Source organism: Vulpes vulpes, chromosome 1 (genome assembly GCF_048418805.1).
Source record: "Vulpes vulpes isolate BD-2025 chromosome 1, VulVul3, whole genome shotgun sequence".
NCBI classification, from domain to species: Eukaryota; Metazoa; Chordata; class Mammalia; order Carnivora; family Canidae; genus Vulpes; species Vulpes vulpes.
Genome location: NC_132780.1, coordinates 34,723,901 through 34,741,715, shown reverse-complemented (window position 1 = coordinate 34,741,715; position 17,815 = coordinate 34,723,901). Strand labels below are relative to the sequence as shown.

Below are 17,815 nucleotides of genomic sequence, written 5' to 3'. Positions count from 1 at the left end.
TTAATATAATATGTTAAGCTATATATTAAGCCATATATATTTTATATGATATATATTATAAATATATGTATAAATTATATTTAATGTATTTTAATATGATAATATTTACATAGTTTATAAATTATATCGCAAAATATTATATGGTATCATAAATATTATATACATAAAATTCTCCTATGAGCTTCCAAAGAGAAAAACAGTTCTCATGCAAAGTAGCCAAAATGCTTTAGATTTCTAAACAACAGTGTAGAAAGCTATAGTGCAATGCCTTAAAAATTCTGAAGAACATTTATTTGCAATCTATAATTCTATGCCTAATCTACCAGCCACTTGCAAGGGTAGGCTAGAACATTGTCAGACATGAGTTATCCAAACATTTACTACCCATGAACTATTTCTTTGGAAATTATTGAAAGATAAGCACCCCCCAAAACAAACAACAACAGAAACAGAAAACACGGAACACGGAAAGTGGGAGCTCTATCACAGAGAGAAGTGTTGGCTATCCCTGGATGATGACACAGGGAGACAGTTCTGCACCAGGCATAGGAGGCCAAAGCAAGAGCTATCAGACCTTTTTCCTAAGACTCAAGCCTGGAATCAGCATAGTGTGGCTTCTGCTGCATTCCATGGGCTAATGCAAGTCACAAGACCAGGCCAGATAAAGTGTGAACGCTGGGAGATAGTCCCTTAGACGCTACCTTCAAAGACTAGCCACCATGGAGGACCAAAATAATCAGCTACAAGAAGTGAAGTGGTTGCCTCTGGGTAAAGAGACATTGGATGATGAGATTTGCGATTTTATAATAAATCTTGTAGGAATAGATGACTCTAAAATCTGTGCATGTATAATCTCAGTAAAAATGAGGTGCACAATGGATTACCTGGTTCTCAACGAAAGGGACAGAATGAGTAAAGGACAATGGAAGAGACAACAGAATACAGGACATCATCAATGCAATAATTCCAGAAAATGTGCCAGAACTCCAGGGGATACATTTCTATATAATCCTGCTAAAAATCACAATATGGAAGATGCAAATATTTTACTTACTCAGTCATGTAAATGAATTCATTTTTGTCATATCACAAGCAAAAAGGATCACCCAGTAGAGGTTTTTTTTTTTTTCTTGTATTGCCTCTGTCTTAAGTTGATAATGTTTCCCGGTTTTGCATATTGCACATAATGCAGGGACACTTTTATAAAGTTGGTTTTTTTAACATGTTAATGGGAGACTTGGTGAAGTACTGGCTTCTTTTATTGCAGAAAGGGCACAGTAAAGAGGACTCATCCATTTAGCTAGGTTGGCAAAAAAGAAGGAAATAGCGCGGTGCTCCACCATGTTATTAATCATAAGCCATATAATTTCATTTGTCCTTTTTGCTTGCATATGTTATTAGGATACAAAGAAACAGTAGCAATATTTCCTGCAGAAACTCTTGGCAAATGTCATCACATAGACAACCTGACTTTGTAAGGTTTTTATGCAGTGTTGGTCCATAAAAGTCTGAAATGAAACTGACAGTTTTTCCGAGTGAGACCTGATACAGAAAACCCAGACCCAAAAGTTAGAGACAAACAAAACAAAGTTCAATCACCACCACCTCCGCCCACCGCTAGATCCAGTGTCTAGGAAATGGAGGGACCCAGGGGAAAAAGAGTTCAGCTCTTATTCCAGCAGGGAGCAAGGGTGAGAGGAGGGACTGCAGACCCTCACAGAGCCTTAGCTCACCTCTGAGGGGCCAGAGAAGGTGCAGGAACTCCTCAGAAGGCTGCAGCAAGTGCCTCACCATGGTTACACCAGGCAGCCCAGTGGGGTTGGTAGAGCAGAGGCACTTTCCTAATTGAATGTGGTTATAGATTATATGGAAAACACCTACACCTAGCATCCAGGGCTTGGGCTGCCCAGGCACAGAGGCGCTACATACCAGTCTCCTTAATTTACATCCCTGCAAAACAATCACATTCTTACAATTCAAAGAGATCATTCCTCTCTAAACTCCGCCTCCTGCTGAGCTGTAACAGAGCTACCTCTTCTTGTTTAAATTCGGCACCTAGAGCTTCAGCTCACTTGAGGGAGTGTCAAAAAAGAAAACTTCAGGGGCAGGTAGCCTTTGATTGATTCCCCAAGCTCTATCAGAGGACCGCTCCCCAAGCCCATCAGCAATTCCGACCTGCGCATCAGCCCTGGGTAATTAAGGGAGTGTCAGTACTTAATTCTGAGAGTGACTGTTTTACTACACAGGAAATATCCCTTTTATGAAAATTCAATGACACGTAATCAGTCACATCGGCCACAGTAGAAACTGCAGTCTGGAGCAGCTGCCTGTCTGCGATGGCATTATAACTGGATCAATTTATTAAATTATCATTAACCTGGCCAATTTATTGTTGGGAATATGTAAGATACTAAAAATATTTGCAGAGTGCTTTAACAAAGCAGTTTTTCCATCTACTTTTCTATTTCACCTTCCAAGCAATCCCCTGATGGAGATATTATTGACCTCATATTTTAATAAGAAGCAGCTAAATCTTAGAGAGGATAAGTAATGTTCCTAAACCCCAACAGGGAATAAACAAGCTCAGCACCCTTTCTCTTCCACCCAAAAAGTCCTTATGGCTCCTACTTTATTAACATTTACCCCACCCTTCCCCTACAAAGGGTAACCTAACACAGGTCAGAATTGAACCAGGAAGGGCCTGCCACCAGGCTACTAACTGATTCGAATCTCTTAGAGGCCACTGTGTGTCAGTCTTAACATCAGAAGTAAATGCCCTAATCGCCAGTATACCTGCTAATGCACAAGGCATTCACTTAAGTTGTACACATCTTCAAAGTCTTAAAATATGGCAGAAGTACACATCATAATGAAAACTAAAGAAAAGGCTAAAAAGGTGCAAACCAAGGGGACTCCCTGTTGCAGGGGAAATTTTATTATAAAGGCAACATTTCAAATGCCCCTCTACAGTTTGGAGTGCCAACCTGTGATGTCAAATAAACAGCCTAAAGAAAAACAAATAAATAGTATGCCAATTACTTTCCTGGAGGAATTTAAAATTAAGAAGATACCAAAACATAAAATAAAATAGATACTTCAAAAAAACTTATTAATCCTTAAATTCCACATATGAGTGAAACCATATGGTATTTGTCTTTCCCTGACTGGCTTATTTCACTTAGTGTTATACCCTCTAGATCCGTCCTTGTCATTGCAAATGGCAAGATTTTATTCTTTTTTATGGCTGAGTAATATTCCATTATATATACACCACCTTTCTTTATCCATTCATCTATCAATGGACACTTGAGCTCCTTCCATAATTTGGCTACTGCACATAAGCTGCAATAAATATAAGGGAGCATGTGTCCTTTCAATTAGTGTTTTTGTATTATTTGGGTAAATACCCAATAGTATGATTACTGGATCATAGGCTAGTTCTATTTTTAATTTTTTGAGGAACCTCCATATAGTTTTCCACAGTGGCTGCACCACTTTGCATTCCCACTTTAAACTTCTTCAAGTTTAAAAACGTAATAAAAATCTTACTAATCCTGAAAATCTGAGCCTTCAAGTAAACAAAATATAAGAATATCCAGGCAGGGCTCATTTTATCCATACAGATGTGCATCATTGTATCCAATCAATAACTTCTTAAAGTGTATTCACAAACTGTACCTTTTGAACTGCATCCTATTTTAGATGCACTTATAAAAATTTTTTAAATAATAAAACCAGATAAATAAATCTCCAAGCCTAAATGGATTGACTGACAAAAAAATAAAAATAAAAATAAAATTAGGGGCACTGGGTGGCTCAGTGATTGAGCCTCTGCCTTCAGCTCAGGGCATAATCCCTCAGGGAACCTGCTTCTCCCTCTGCCTACGTCTCTGCCTCTTTCTGTGTGTCTCTCCTGAATAAATAAATAAAATCTTTACAAAAATAAATTTAAAAAATTAAAGAAGCTGATGAGTGAATTTTAGATACCATTTTAGCAATTCTGGCCCTAATGATTGAGCCTTAGAGAGTATTGTGGCTTCCTTCGCTCATGCGATGTGGGTTGTTTTATGATTGAGAACACAAAAGCCTGTCTGCCTAATTCCCTTTGTATCATGAGTTCAATAAAGTTTTCTAAGTTCCTATAAATTAAAAAAAAATAATAAAGTAAATAAATCAGCCTGCCTGCATTTGAAGCTTGCCTCTGGCACTTCCTGGCTACTTTACCTTGGACTTGGACAAGTTTTCATGCCTCAGTTTCCTTGTCTGTAAAATGGGGATAATGGCACCTCATAGTTTGTTGTGAAAATGTGATACGTGAACACTTAGAAGCAGTGCCTGCCACAGCTAAACATGACAGAAATTAGTTTTATTATCTTATTCACTAAAGATAAACCGAGAAAGAAAACCTTATATTCCTGCAAAGGGCTCTTTCACTCAGCTGCCTGTTTTGTCTCTTACAAACCAAATGTGAATTTCTTCTAGCTAAAGTTAATCCAATTTTTCCTGATTCCTTGTAACTTCCTCCTGGGAATCTACCTCGAGTTATTTTTACCAAAAGAAGATAGTTATCATTCAGGGCAAGAAAATAGAGCAAAGAATAAATTATACACAGACCTCATCTACTTTTTTATGTGCATGTTTCAAGTCTTTAATTTGGTTTTCCTCGATGTAGCAGCCGCCTTCCTGAGAAAGCCTCACCAGGGTAGGTGGGTGACTCTGCTCTGGGAGACTACTGCAGGTGTAGCCTAGCAACCCAGTCACATGACAGGGTCTCTCCGCTAGTTTCCTAACACTTTTGTAGTTTTCATATAGGTAAAGAATGATATCTTTAAATGAATGGATCGTTCAATTTTCATTGACTGAGATCCTATCACATTTCGGCACAACATCTACAAATAAATTGATGGAAATGAATAGAATCCCGCATATTTAATCCAGACAAGATTCCTCAGATAAAACATGGAAAGGTCCAAAGACCTCAACAAGAAGAAATGTTTTTCAACTAAGATAGAGATGGGTGGTATCATGCTGTGTATCACACATGATGGCACCACTAAAGACATTGCAGGGTCTGCAAATCCTGCCCCCTCCACCGCCCCAGTCCATCAAGCAGGACCATACTTGAACCATCAAGGTAGGATGAGACCCCTGACATTTTTATTTAGCAACTCTCCCAAAGGGAGCCCACAACTCCATTTACAAGCCACTGAAGTATTTAGTGACCTTCAGAGTATTAAAAAATAAAAACAAACAAAAATATTTCTTCAAACACGGAATCACAGGTCCCTAAATAAGCAAACATTCCCTGCAATACGTGCCATTGGTACCATGACATATCTGGGATGTCTTACTACAAGCAAGTGGGCCTTAACTCTGCACCCAAACCCCCTCCTTCTCAAAGCCTCAGCCTGTGGCACATTCTCCACATTCCTCCTTTCTCTTCAACTCCTCACTGCCTCTCACTCTCAGCAAGCGGTATCCCCTCTTATTTCACTGTCAATATTTAGCTTCATCCAAGCTCCCTTTTTCCCTTCTCATGAATATTAGTTTCTCCACTCAACCTCATTGCTTTTCCTCCTCACCCCGATGCCATCTCTTCTTTGCTGACGGGCTGCTCTCTGGCCTCCATGCTGCAGGATCCCATCTACCATGTACTTGCTCTTGCCTCCCTCCCCTAGGACTCTGTTGCTTCTGCCCTCAATGCATCCAGGTTCCTTGTCACCTGCAGAGACCTTGGCCCCCATCCCCTAGGACCCTCAAGGAAGTGTCTAACTTTTCTTCTCTTGATGATCCAGCTCTGAAAGCTGACCTGCCTTTCCACCAACTGTCCTTTCCCTCCACCTGCTCTGAATTCTGGGCTCACTGGTCCACACTGCAAATTTTCACATTCCCCATTCTACCCCATCCGGTTTCCTCACACAGGAATCAGTATTCCTGAAAACCCCAAATACTCTTCTCACCCCAATGATTATTATTATTCATGAACATTCAATAACTTCTGACAGTGTTAACTTTACTTCTTACCACAGTTCTTTTTTACCCTGAGGGAAGACCTCAGCTTAAAACCTGGTTCTACAAATTACTCCATCTCACTGACCCTCTATTTTCTGATCTTCAAAGTGGGGATAAAGATATTCACTGTACAGGGGCTTTGTGAGTATTGTGAGTATTAAATGAGATAATAAATGTAAAATGCCTAGTATATGATTGGCTTTCAATAAATGATGGTAATTGTATTTATTTTTACCTTTCCTCAGTGTCAGAGATATGGAGTGTTCTACACTTCTGGCCACTCCTTTGTCTCCACCAGACCCTCTTACTTCTCCATTCTGCCTTCTGTCAAGATTATGATTATAAAACTCCATGGGTTTAATATTATGTCTCTATGAATGACCTCCAGCCTCCCTCCCTGCCCCCTTTTCTAACCGCCTACTGGACAACTCTCTTGGGTGTCACTTTGCACCCCAAGTTCAATCAAATTAATTGTCTTTAAACATACATATATTTTTAAAAAGTCATCTTTTCCCAATAAAGCTGATTTCTACCCAATTTTCCTGGTTATGTCCATACAGACCCTATCCATGGAGTTCTCCAGGCTCCAAAACTCCACCACATTTTTTCCTCCTTTTTTTCAAGCAAATTCTTACTAATTCTGGCCATTTTGCCACCATAATATCTCATATGTCTATTCATTCTTTTCTCTCCTCATTCAGCACCAATCAGGACTTTGGACCTGATTAATTGCAATGACTTCTTATGAGATCTTCCTGATTCTTATTGAGCATATATCCCTATCCATCCTTAATACTTTGATTAGTAATGAAAAGATCTGATCAAAAACACTCTTCTACCTACAGAATCCTTTGGGACATCCAGTGCAAACATGGCAACACAAATTCATTAGTCTCTTCTTCTAGAAAGCTTCAAAAAATCAATAATGAAAGGGGAAGGCAAAAAACAAGGAAACTTTATTTTTGACAAAACTGGGAAATATTCCAAAATATGTGTAAATGCAAGAGATCTGTGGGAGGAAAGAGTAAAAGCTTAGGAGAGGAAAAACTGGCAGTGGCAATTCTCAGAAAGCACCAAAATGTAATTCCTAGATGCAAGGAATGCCCAAAGGTGCAAAGTTCTCTCCTTTACCTGGAACAGCATGTGCAAGAACGAGAGTGAGTTCGATGGTGACCCCAATCCTGACTTAGTACATAGATATAGAGGTGGTGGGCTCTAGAATTATGCAGATAAGTCATGTTTGCATCAGGGAGCTTATCTTTGTGGTAGCTGAGAAGAAAACCTTCCAGTTGTGAATAATAAGCAGCCTGGAATGCTACTCTGGGCCCATTATAACCCAACTCACTAGATGATAAATAATAAAAAGCAATTAGCATATAGATACATTCTAAAAAAAAAAAGAAAAGAAAAAAGGGCAAAACGTATGCACAGAAGAATATCTGTAAAAGTATTCCAGAGAACAGATGAATGTTATGAATAAATATTTTACCATGAACTTTAAAAAAAAGTTAAATCTCAGTGAAGTACTCTATTTATGAAGAAATACTTCCAAGTTAGAATACCAAAATTCAGGTAAGAGTAGGTGAGGCAGCAAGAGGAGATATAATGTGCATAGCACTTGGGAATAAAGTCGAGAATATGAAATCAGCACAGAACTGCAGACTTGAGAAAGGGTGCAAGATCAAATATGCATCATGAAAAACAGAGCAGGACACAAAGGATAGAAATGAGGAATGAGAACAGAAATAAATGAAATGGAAATAGATCATTAGAATTAATGAGAAATTATATTTATAGAAGACAGAAAATGGAGATCCAACATAAGCATAACTGGTATCTCCAAAGAAGTAAACCAAAATAATGGATCAGAACACATACTTTAAAATATAATTTAAGAATTTTTTTGTTATAAAAAATAGTGAAAGAGATTAAAGCGGAAAGGAGAAAAAATGAGTCGGAAATATCAGGGAGACAGAACATGAGAGACTCCTAACTCTGGGAAACGAACTAGGGGTGGTGGAAGGGGAGGTGGGCGGGGGGTGGGGGTGACTAGGTGATGGGAACTGAGGGGGGCACTTGATGGGATGAGCACTGGGTGTTATTCTATATGTTGGCAAATTGAAGACCAATAAAAAATAAATTTATAAAAAAAAGAATTTTTTTTGTTAAACAAATTTTGAAACTTTGAGCTAGATATTGAAAGGGCCACCTTGTGCCAGGTTAAACTGATTTGGGATCCTCAACACCTAGACGCATCCTAATAAAGTTACTGAAACTCAATGAAAAATAAAGACTACTTTGGGCCACCAGGCAAAATGATCAAGTCTTTCATGAGATTAAAAATCAAGTTGGCCACAAACTTTCTTACAGTAACATTCAATGCCAGGAGATAATAGAGCAACAGATTTTTATATTGAGCCCATGTCATTCAACTATAAAGACTAATAAAAAAGCAGCTTAGAACATTCTAGAATTCTGATAATATTGTTCTCATGAGTTCCTCTTGGAAAAACTACTAGAGAAGATACAACTTGACTAACTGGGAGATGCTTGGGTAACATTCCGGCAAAATCACTAATTGTAAGCACTGATACTAGAAGCTAACAGAGCTAAGATACAAACAAAATGGTACTGAGGGGGGCACTTAATGGGATGAGCACTGGGTGTTATGCTATATGTTGGCAAATTGAACTCCAATAAAAAAATAAAAAATAAAAAAATAAATAATAATAATAATAAAAACAAACAAAAAACAAAAATGAGACATGGAGTAACAGAAATGAATGTAAGCATTACCTGCCTTCCAAGGTAGAAATAACACAGCAATGAAAAGAAGCTAAGAGAAGGATGGAGGGAGAGGTAGTAGGCTTTTTGACTCATTATAATATCTGTACCTTTCGCCTCCTAAAATAAGGAATGTAAGACTGACAATTCAAACAGTAGTAGTAGTAGAAATGTAAGAATATTCAATGGAAGGAACCAAATAAAACACTAAACATGTAATGGTGTATTCTAAAGTTCAATGGTGGAGGAGAGAAGAGGAAGAGAAAGTATGCAAACAACATTCATCATTGCTCACAGTGGTAATGAGTGCTGTCTAAAGAAATAGAATTAGGAGTCCCACTCCAGACCAGCTGAATCAGAGTGACTGTTGAAGCAAGATTCCCAGATGAATCACACATACATTGAAGTTTGAGAATCCTGCTCTGCACTATAGCCAACGTATGAAGTATTCTTGGTCCATTAACTCCATTTTACCTTCCTATCTTGATGGTTTACCTACAATAGTATTTTTACTATTGGCTAGTACTGTTAGTTGTATTTTACTATCATAATAAATTACCACACACTTAGTGGCTTAAACGAACAAAAATTCATTCTCTTATTATTTTGGAGGCTGGAAGCCTAAAATTAAGGGATCAGCTGGGTTATGTTCCTTCTGAGAGTTTCAGGGGAGAATCACTTCCTTGCCTTTTTCAGCTTCTGGAGGTTGCCTGCATTCCTTGACTTGGGCTCCTTTCTTGCATTGGTCCGACTAATGCTTTCATCTTCACATGTCCTACCACTACTTGGAGTCCCTTGCCTCCCCCTTCTAAGGACCCTTGTGATTATATTGCACTGAGCCCACCAGATAAGCCAGTATAACCTCATCTCAAAATTCTTCACTTTAATTGTGTCTTTGACATCCCTTTGCCATATTAAGTAGCATCTTCACTGGTTCCCAGGATCCAGGACATGCACATCTTTTTGAGAGTTGGGTGCATTATCCAGCCTACCACACACTCCATTTGTTCAAATCTCCACCATCCTTCTCTTCTATAATCAAATTAGACTTCCTCCTCAAAGTGACTTAACTGACAAGGGAGTGCTCTGAGCTTATGCATACAGCCTCTTACCACTTTGCTCTTTGATATAGTCATTTGTATACTTGTCACAGCTCTCCCTTTATCTCCTCCCACATCCATGCTTATTAGATTGCATTTTCCTTGAGGGAAGAGATTGCAGATATGCTTCTATCTCCATGCTCTACTAAAGTTGCACATGCTAACATCATCAAAGACTTCTTAATTGCCAAATCCAATGCACATTTTGAAGTTCAGTCATTCATTCAACAAATGGTTACTAAGTACCTATTATGTATCAAGCACTGTTCTAGAGGCTAAGAATACAATAGTGAATAAAGTAGACTAACCCCCTGGCCTCTCAAGATTTACCTTCTGGAGAAGGAAATAAATAATAAACCAATAGACACATGAGTAGTGCCTTGTAGTAAAAAGAGTTGTGAAGAAGGAAAGCCAATGGAGCACCAGGATAGCTGAGTCAGTTAAGTATCCAACTCTTGATTTTGGTTCAGGTCATGATCTCAGGGTCTTGAGATCAAGTTCTGTGTTGGGCTCCACATTCAGTGGGAGCTTGAGAGTCTCTCTCTCGCTCTTGCCTCTGCCCCTCCCCTGCCTCCATGCTCTCTAAAATAAATAGATAAATATCTTTTAAAAGTCTATCTTTTTTACTTGCCCTCTTTGCAGCTTTAATCCTACTGATCACCCCCTTATTCTTTGAATTCTCCCTTCCCATAGTTTAGGGCATAATGATCTCCAGGTTCTCTCTGGGTTTTTTTTTTTTTTTTTGTGTGTGTGTGTGTGTGTGTGTGTGTGTGTGTGTGTGTGTGTGTGATTTCTTTCTAAAGATTTGCCTTACTTTCATAGACTTTAAATATTGGTGCTATTCAATGATCCGTCCTCTCCTCTCTTCTTATCACCTTAATGCTAATATTTTCCACATCTGTTTACAGACCTAACCCTTATCCAAGAATGCAATTTTGTCATCCCCCCCTTTTTTTTTATCTTGCACTTGCAAATCTCAGTTGGTCATTCTATATCTGGGCTCCCAAGTTAGAGATTAGAAGACTACTTTTAACTTCTCTTGCTCCCCACTTAAAATATCTTACCCAAAGCTACCAATCGTACTTTCTAAATATCCCTTGTCCAAGCAACTCCTTTAGATCATTATCCTTTTCCTAGAATATTGCAAAACTTTCCTTATTGCTCTTTCTCCCTCAGTCCAATGTCCCTTCCAATCTATCCTTCACACTGCTGCCCAAGGAATTTTTCTAAGACATGGATCTGACTAAATTATTTCTGAAATAAGGTTTTCCAATGGTTTCCTTCTGTCTTCAGAATAAAGGCAAGCTCCTCCAACATCATGCACAAGTCCTCCCATTCTGGCTTCATCTCTCTCTGTTTCCAACTCACATATACCTCAAGTACTGAATTTCCCTCAGTGTCTTCCCATGAATTTCCAAAATTCACAGGGCTATTCAACCCTCCCAATCTTTGCATGGCTGTTCCTTTTGCCACAATGCCTTTCTTCATCTCATTTCTCTAGTGAACTAATCTCTCCCTTAAAACCATTATATATGCACTTAAATCTTCCCTGACCTCCTGCAGAAAGAGGAAATCTTAAAACCATATTTTTTATATCTTATACCTACTTGTATTCATTCCCACATCAGGGCCTTAATATTTGATGCTCCCTCTTCCTAGAATTCCCACCAAACTCCCACCCCCTGCCCAGTTCTTCACATGATGTCTTTTTCTAATCATTTAGGTACCCCCCCCCACCCCCCGTTCAAGTGCTACTCTCAGAGAGGTCTCCTGTTCATTCATCACCTAGCTTATTATTAGTACCCCCCAATACACCAGTGCTTTAAAAGGCCTTCTCCATGCCCACTTGGCATCTGGCATCATCCAGGGCCACAGTGGCATGTGGGTAGTGTACTGTTAGCCCAAACCAGGAACTTCATGGACCCCAGACCCATGTCAATACTTCAGGGTATGTTCCAACCCTCTATTTCCCTCACAGGGCCAACTAGATGCCCTAAAGGACACCCAGACTTGTACCTAGAGGTTATCCAATGGCTTCATATCCAGCCCTGGCCTCAGGAGGGCAACGTGGCAGGCAGATCATGCCAGCTGACTAGGTCAAGTGAGACTGGGTAACCAGAATGGTGCTGCCACATTGAGCTGGAGTGACTCAAATTGTTCCTATAGACATAGGTCCCATGCTTCTTGGGAATGACCCTACTCCTTCATAGCACTTACACAATCAGAAAGTACACAATTTCTTAGTTTCATAATTCCTTCACTTTGAGTGCTTAGAAGAAAGTAGTAAGCTCTGTGCACAGGGTGACCTTAGCTATCTCACTCACCATTGGATGTTCAGTGTTGAAAATAGTTCCTGGCATAGAAGGTATTCAATATCTGTTGAGCAGATAAATGAATGACTGCATGAAATGGTGTATTTAATTATAGACCTGGCTCTTCCTCTAGAATGTAAGAATCTTGGGACAAAGGACTGCCTTACACATGTTGGCCCTCATACTGACAGTGCCTGCCATAAGAGAAGGCATAAATCTGGATTTTTAAAATGTGTAAATAAATGAATAAACAAGTGGATAAGTGAATATATATTATCTGGACTCGAGACTCTTCACCTTGTCTTTATGATTCTAATGTGAAAATGAGGTTAAGGATGTCTTGTTCTTAGAAGCTCTCAGGGAGCTTTTAAAAACTGCAATGCCCAGGACCAATGAAACCAGAACCTCTGAGATGGCTCCCAAGCACAAGTATATTTCAAGCCCTTCAGGCAATTCCAGCATGCAAACTGAGCATGTGGCACAGCCATCCAGGTTTGTGCAGGACTGCCAGGTGCCCCAGGATGTGGACATTTCAGTGCTAACAGAGTAACTATCCTGGGCAGCTGGGATGGTTGGACAGCCTACTTGAAAACCTCTGATCCAAACTGTCACCCAGGATCATTTTTGAGTGATGTATTTTCAATTTTTGAAAAGTCAAGACTCATTGGCTTTGTGCTTTCACTTGACACTTATGTAATTACGTTCAGGTAACTCACATTGACCCCAATAGCTGCTTCCTCCTATGTCCTCTTGTTCAGATTTGTGCTGCTACTATTGACTGTGTGACATACAAATTTGTGTCATTCAAATGGCAAAGGGAATGATTAAACTATTACAGCAGGTCAGCAATGACCAACAGAGCCTCTAGGGAACCAAAGGAAAGTATAAGGTTCTACCTTTTCAAATGCATTCCCAATGAGCCTTCACTTTCTTTCCTTCAGAATGATGGCTGTACCTTTTGACATGTACCTATTTATCATTTGTTTACATCCATTACCCTGGTATTAATTTGCAGTTTCTGATATCACTTGAGGTGATAAATAGCTTAATAGAAAACTCCCTGTGTAAACTGAATTAATATTCATCATCCCAAACACTAATTAATTCACTACTAGTTTGTGATTTATATGGAACCCATCAATGTTTAGACACCAGAATCAAAAATCACCCTTTGACCTGAAAGGAGAAAGTGGCACAAAGCTCTCTAGGCCCTTTGTTATTCAAATGAAGGTCTCAGATTATTAGCATCAGCACCACCTGAGAGCCTATTAGAGATGCAGAAACTCAAGTCCCATACCAGACTTAATAAATCTGATTCTCTGGAGTTGGAGCTCAAGAATGTGTTTTTAAAAGCTCTCCAGGGGCACTGCGTGGCTCACTTGGTTAAATGTCTGCCTTCGGCTCAGGTCATAATCTTGGGGTACTGGGATTGAGTCCCGAGTTGGGCTCCCTGCTCAGTGGGGAGTCTGCTTCTCTTTCTAACCTGTTTGTGCATGCTCTTTCTCTCTCTCAAATAGATAAAAATTTTAAAATAAAAACATAAAAAGCTCTCCAGGTTATTCTTATGCATGCCCAAATTGGAGAGGTGCTGTCTAGAGAGCATTTTGCTCACCTCATTCTTAACTTTAATATCTCAGAGTGGAAAGGGAAGAGGCAAGGGGAGGCAGAAGACAGAATCATTCTCTGGGCACATTGAAAACACCTGGAGATCTTAAAAACTATCAGAGCCTGGCTCCCACACCAAGCAGAGGGATGTAGTTGTTTTGGGGTGCAATCTGGGTCTATGGATGTTTTAAAAGCTTCTCAGGTTATTCTCATGGGCAACAGACTTTGTGAATCATTGGTACAGCTTCATCACCAGCAACCCTATCTGCAGCTCGTGGTTCTGAGCCCCCAGCCAAAAAATCCAGAAAAATGGGCAGTCTTAGCATTTACTATCCTTCCTTCCCTGACAAACATCAGAATTAGCAGAGATAGAATGAAGGAAAAACTCACTGGGGCTGAATCTCACCTCTGTCATGATAAATGCTTCCCCTGTTTACCTTCTGTTATGGCGATTTGGTTTTTAATCTCTCTGGACCTCAGTATGGTCATCTGTCAAACAGACACAATAATATCTATTCCCCAGGATTATTTGGGACATTACATATAATATGTGCAAATGCCTAATATTTTGCAGTACATATTAGATGTCCGAAAAATCTGAGGCAGGTAAGAATGCTGTCTCTGTACCCCGCTCCCCTGCTGGTAGGACATCTAGCAGCATGAAGACAGGCAAATATTTAGGGATGGCTCCTGGTCAGAGTAACAAGGGTGTTAACTGCAAAACCCTGTTCACATGTGAATTCATTTATATGATCTCATTCTAGTCTCATATCCCAGCCAGTAAACAGGACAATTCTTACTGTCCCCATTTCAAAAGATGATAGAGCAATAATAGAGAGAGGTCCAAAGTCACGCAGCTGCAAAATGGCAGACTCAGGGCCCAGTGTTCTCTCCACCTGTCATTCTCAGCCTCACACCCAGCTGCTTGGTGGGTTGCATTTATTGACAGGATGCATTGATCATTGACCAGCACATGCATCGCTACTAGACCAGCACTGTTCCAATAGAACTTTCTGTGATGATGGAACCGTTCTGAATCTATACTGCCCAACTCAAGGGCTGCCAGCCACATATGGCTACTGAGCATTTGAAATGTGGCCAGTGTGCCTGAGGAATTAAAGTTTTTTTTTTAAATAATAAATAAATAAAGTTTTTGTTTTATTTAATTTTATTTAATTTAGATTTAAATAACCACAGGTGGACAGCACAGATCTAGTCACAGAGTCTGGAGAAAAAGGGGAAACTGAAAATGTATTCCAGTGGCTTCTGCCCACAAACCAAAGAAAACCTAAGCCACTTGTTTGCCTTTGTCTTAAAAGATCTTAACTCTGGGCAGCCCCAGTGGCTCAGTGGTTTAGCGCCGCCTTCAGCCCAGGGCCTGATCCTGGAGACCCGGGATCGAGTCCCACTTCGGGCTCCCTGCATGGAGCCTGCTTCTCCCTCTGCCTGTGTCTCTGCCTCTCTTTCAATCTCTGTCTCTCATGAATAAATAAATAAGTAAAATCTTTAAAAAAAAAAAAAAGGTCTTAACTCTTTGTCAGTAGAGCGGCAGAGCCAGCCCATGAGGTGATGAGGGCGTAGCACCATGTAATATACAATTTGAAGGATGCTTTGCACCAGTGATTGACCAGCAGAAACAAAACATGTTACAGAGCACTGCTTCTCAAACTTGAATGTGTGCATGAATCATCTGAGATCATGTTAAAATATAGATTCTGACTTAGTAGCTCTAGAGTGGGGCCTATGGGTCTGCAATCCTAACAAGTGCCCAGATGCTGCTGCTGCTTCAGACTAGCAATGCTGTTGAGCAGTGGGTCTTCACTGAGCTGGTTTTATCTCTTCCCTTCCGCCTGGAACCATTTGGTAATATCTGGAGACATTCTGGATGGTCATGACCTGAGTGGGGTCTGTCATTGGCATCTACTGGGTTGAATTCAGGGATGCTGCTAAATAGTCTACAATATACAGAATGACCCCCAAGAGTAAAGAATTATCCTGCCCCAAATGCCAATAGTGCCACATCTGAGAAACCCAGCTGTCCAGCTGTGTCTACTCTTCAGGAAGAAGGGGGTTGATGGGAGAGTAGGGGAGTAGGTCTTCTTGGTATAATAACTGATCGTTGCTTTCTGTCTCCCACTTTTTTCTCCTACTTGTCTATACACAGGAGCAAATGCCTCGGCACCAGACCAGCTGAGCTTAGCTCTAGCCTGGAACAGAGTGGACATCGCTCGCAGCCAGATCTTTATTTATGGGCAGCAGTGGCCGGTAGAGTATATGTCACCACCCTGGGAAAAGCCCACTTGCCTGGGCAAGGGTATTTGCCTAAGAAGTCTCTGAAAGCAGCTCAGGAAACTGCTGCCTCTTTTCCAGGATGGAAATGTTCCCTCATAGCCATCTCCTTGTTCAGCCCTTCTCATATTTAGGAAAACACTGCCACCTGGTTGAAGACGTGACAAAGCACAACTGCAAACATTCCAGACACTTCCCACCTCTGAGTGGCCTTTGATGGCAATTTTCAGCTGCACATGATGCTGTTTCTTTCACACATCTGAAAAAATACTTTTAAGACAAGACTGTATTAATTCAAGTGAAGAAAGGAATGGAACTGGCAGTTTGTTTCCGGTTGTCTTTGAGGTTGTTGCTCTGAGTGGCGGTGCCCCGCGCTAGCGTATGGCTTGGTCATATCTCAGGACGCAGAATTAGCAGGCTTCCACATGCAGGTACCATCTGGTCCTGGTGGCTGAGCACAGGTCCTCCCTATTCCCAAGAACAACACAGAGGGAACCAAAGCTTTATATAACTGTTCTTGGTTTGTTTCCCTCAATTGACACTACCAAAAATAAAAACTTGGAAAATTGACTCTTGGGTGGTTTATGTATGTGTCCCTAGGAGGCAGCCAGCAGTCTGAAATCTGATTTCTGTGCTGGAATAACTGGAGGGCAATACCCTCATGGAAAGACCTCATTTAACCCTTTCTTTCTTTCCCCCCAGACAGCTTCTACCTACGGTTAAGCCCCTGTCTTTATTTAGTGCTGCGAGTGGATTGCTAGTGTGGAAAGATTTGTCAAGGAGTCTGGACACTGGGAAATATTTGTGAAATGAATTAAATAAAACCCTGGTAAACAGACCAAAGGATCTAAATAGTTGCTGGGTCTCTGCATAGAAATGGGTGAGACAGGGGCAAGGTAATCTAACACTTAATTAAAATAAAGAAGGGCCTACTTTCTGATCTGTTCACTAGGGTCTCTATTTTCAAGGTAGCCAGGGGTCTAATTCAGAGCCTTGAGAAGTTGAAAGGGAGGACAGCAAAGCATCCACTTTGGCACTTCACTACTATTGCAGAAGTTTGGTCAGAGAACACAAGGATAATCCTTGTATATCCGGCATCTTCCCAGACTCTTATTTTGACTTCTCAAAAGAGTCAAGGAGGAAATAGCTTTTAGAACTAGAAACCTTTGAATTCTATTTGCAAAGACAGGCCCAAAAACACAAGAGAGATTGTGGCTGTCCTAAAAGTGGAGTTGTTAGCATGTTCTTGGAATGCTGAAGGTTTATCAGATGGCAAAGGCATCCATTTCTAAACTGTTGAGGTGAACACCAAGGAACTGCATCCCTAGAATCTGGGGCAGACTAACTCAGTGACTTGATTTGCAGGTGGGGTCTTTGGAGCAAGCCATGTTGGATGCCCTAGTTCTGGACAGAGTGGATTTTGTGAAATTACTCATAGAGAATGGAGTAAGCATGCACCGTTTTCTCACCATCTCCAGACTAGAGGAATTGTACAATACGGTAGGACCAAGCTAAGGCACTTTTTATTTTCTCTGTGTTTTTTTTGTTTTACCTTCTCCTGCCCCCAACATGCCTGTGAGTCTCTTCCCTCCTCTCCAAATGCATGGATCATTTTTCACAAATGCTCCCTTAGACCTGTAGACAACAATGTCAAGTCACCAAGATTCCACTTGTTTTAACTGCTCAGTTGTCAGCATCTAAGGCAGAAAGTTA

General features: G+C 40.3%; 1 protein-coding gene across 30 annotated transcripts in view; it reads left to right on the top strand.

The window, feature by feature from the left end:
- TRPM3 (transient receptor potential cation channel subfamily M member 3) overlaps positions 1–17,815 on the top strand; it is an 862,465-nt gene that overhangs the window by 753,383 nt on the left and 91,267 nt on the right. For all 30 annotated transcript variants that reach the window (XM_072762579.1, XM_072762569.1, XM_072762536.1 and 27 more), the window contains 2 exons: positions 15,978–16,078; positions 17,468–17,602. In XM_072762579.1, coding sequence (XP_072618680.1) covers positions 15,978–16,078; positions 17,468–17,602 — 236 coding nt within the window. The remainder of the gene's footprint in view (positions 1–15,977; positions 16,079–17,467; positions 17,603–17,815) is intronic.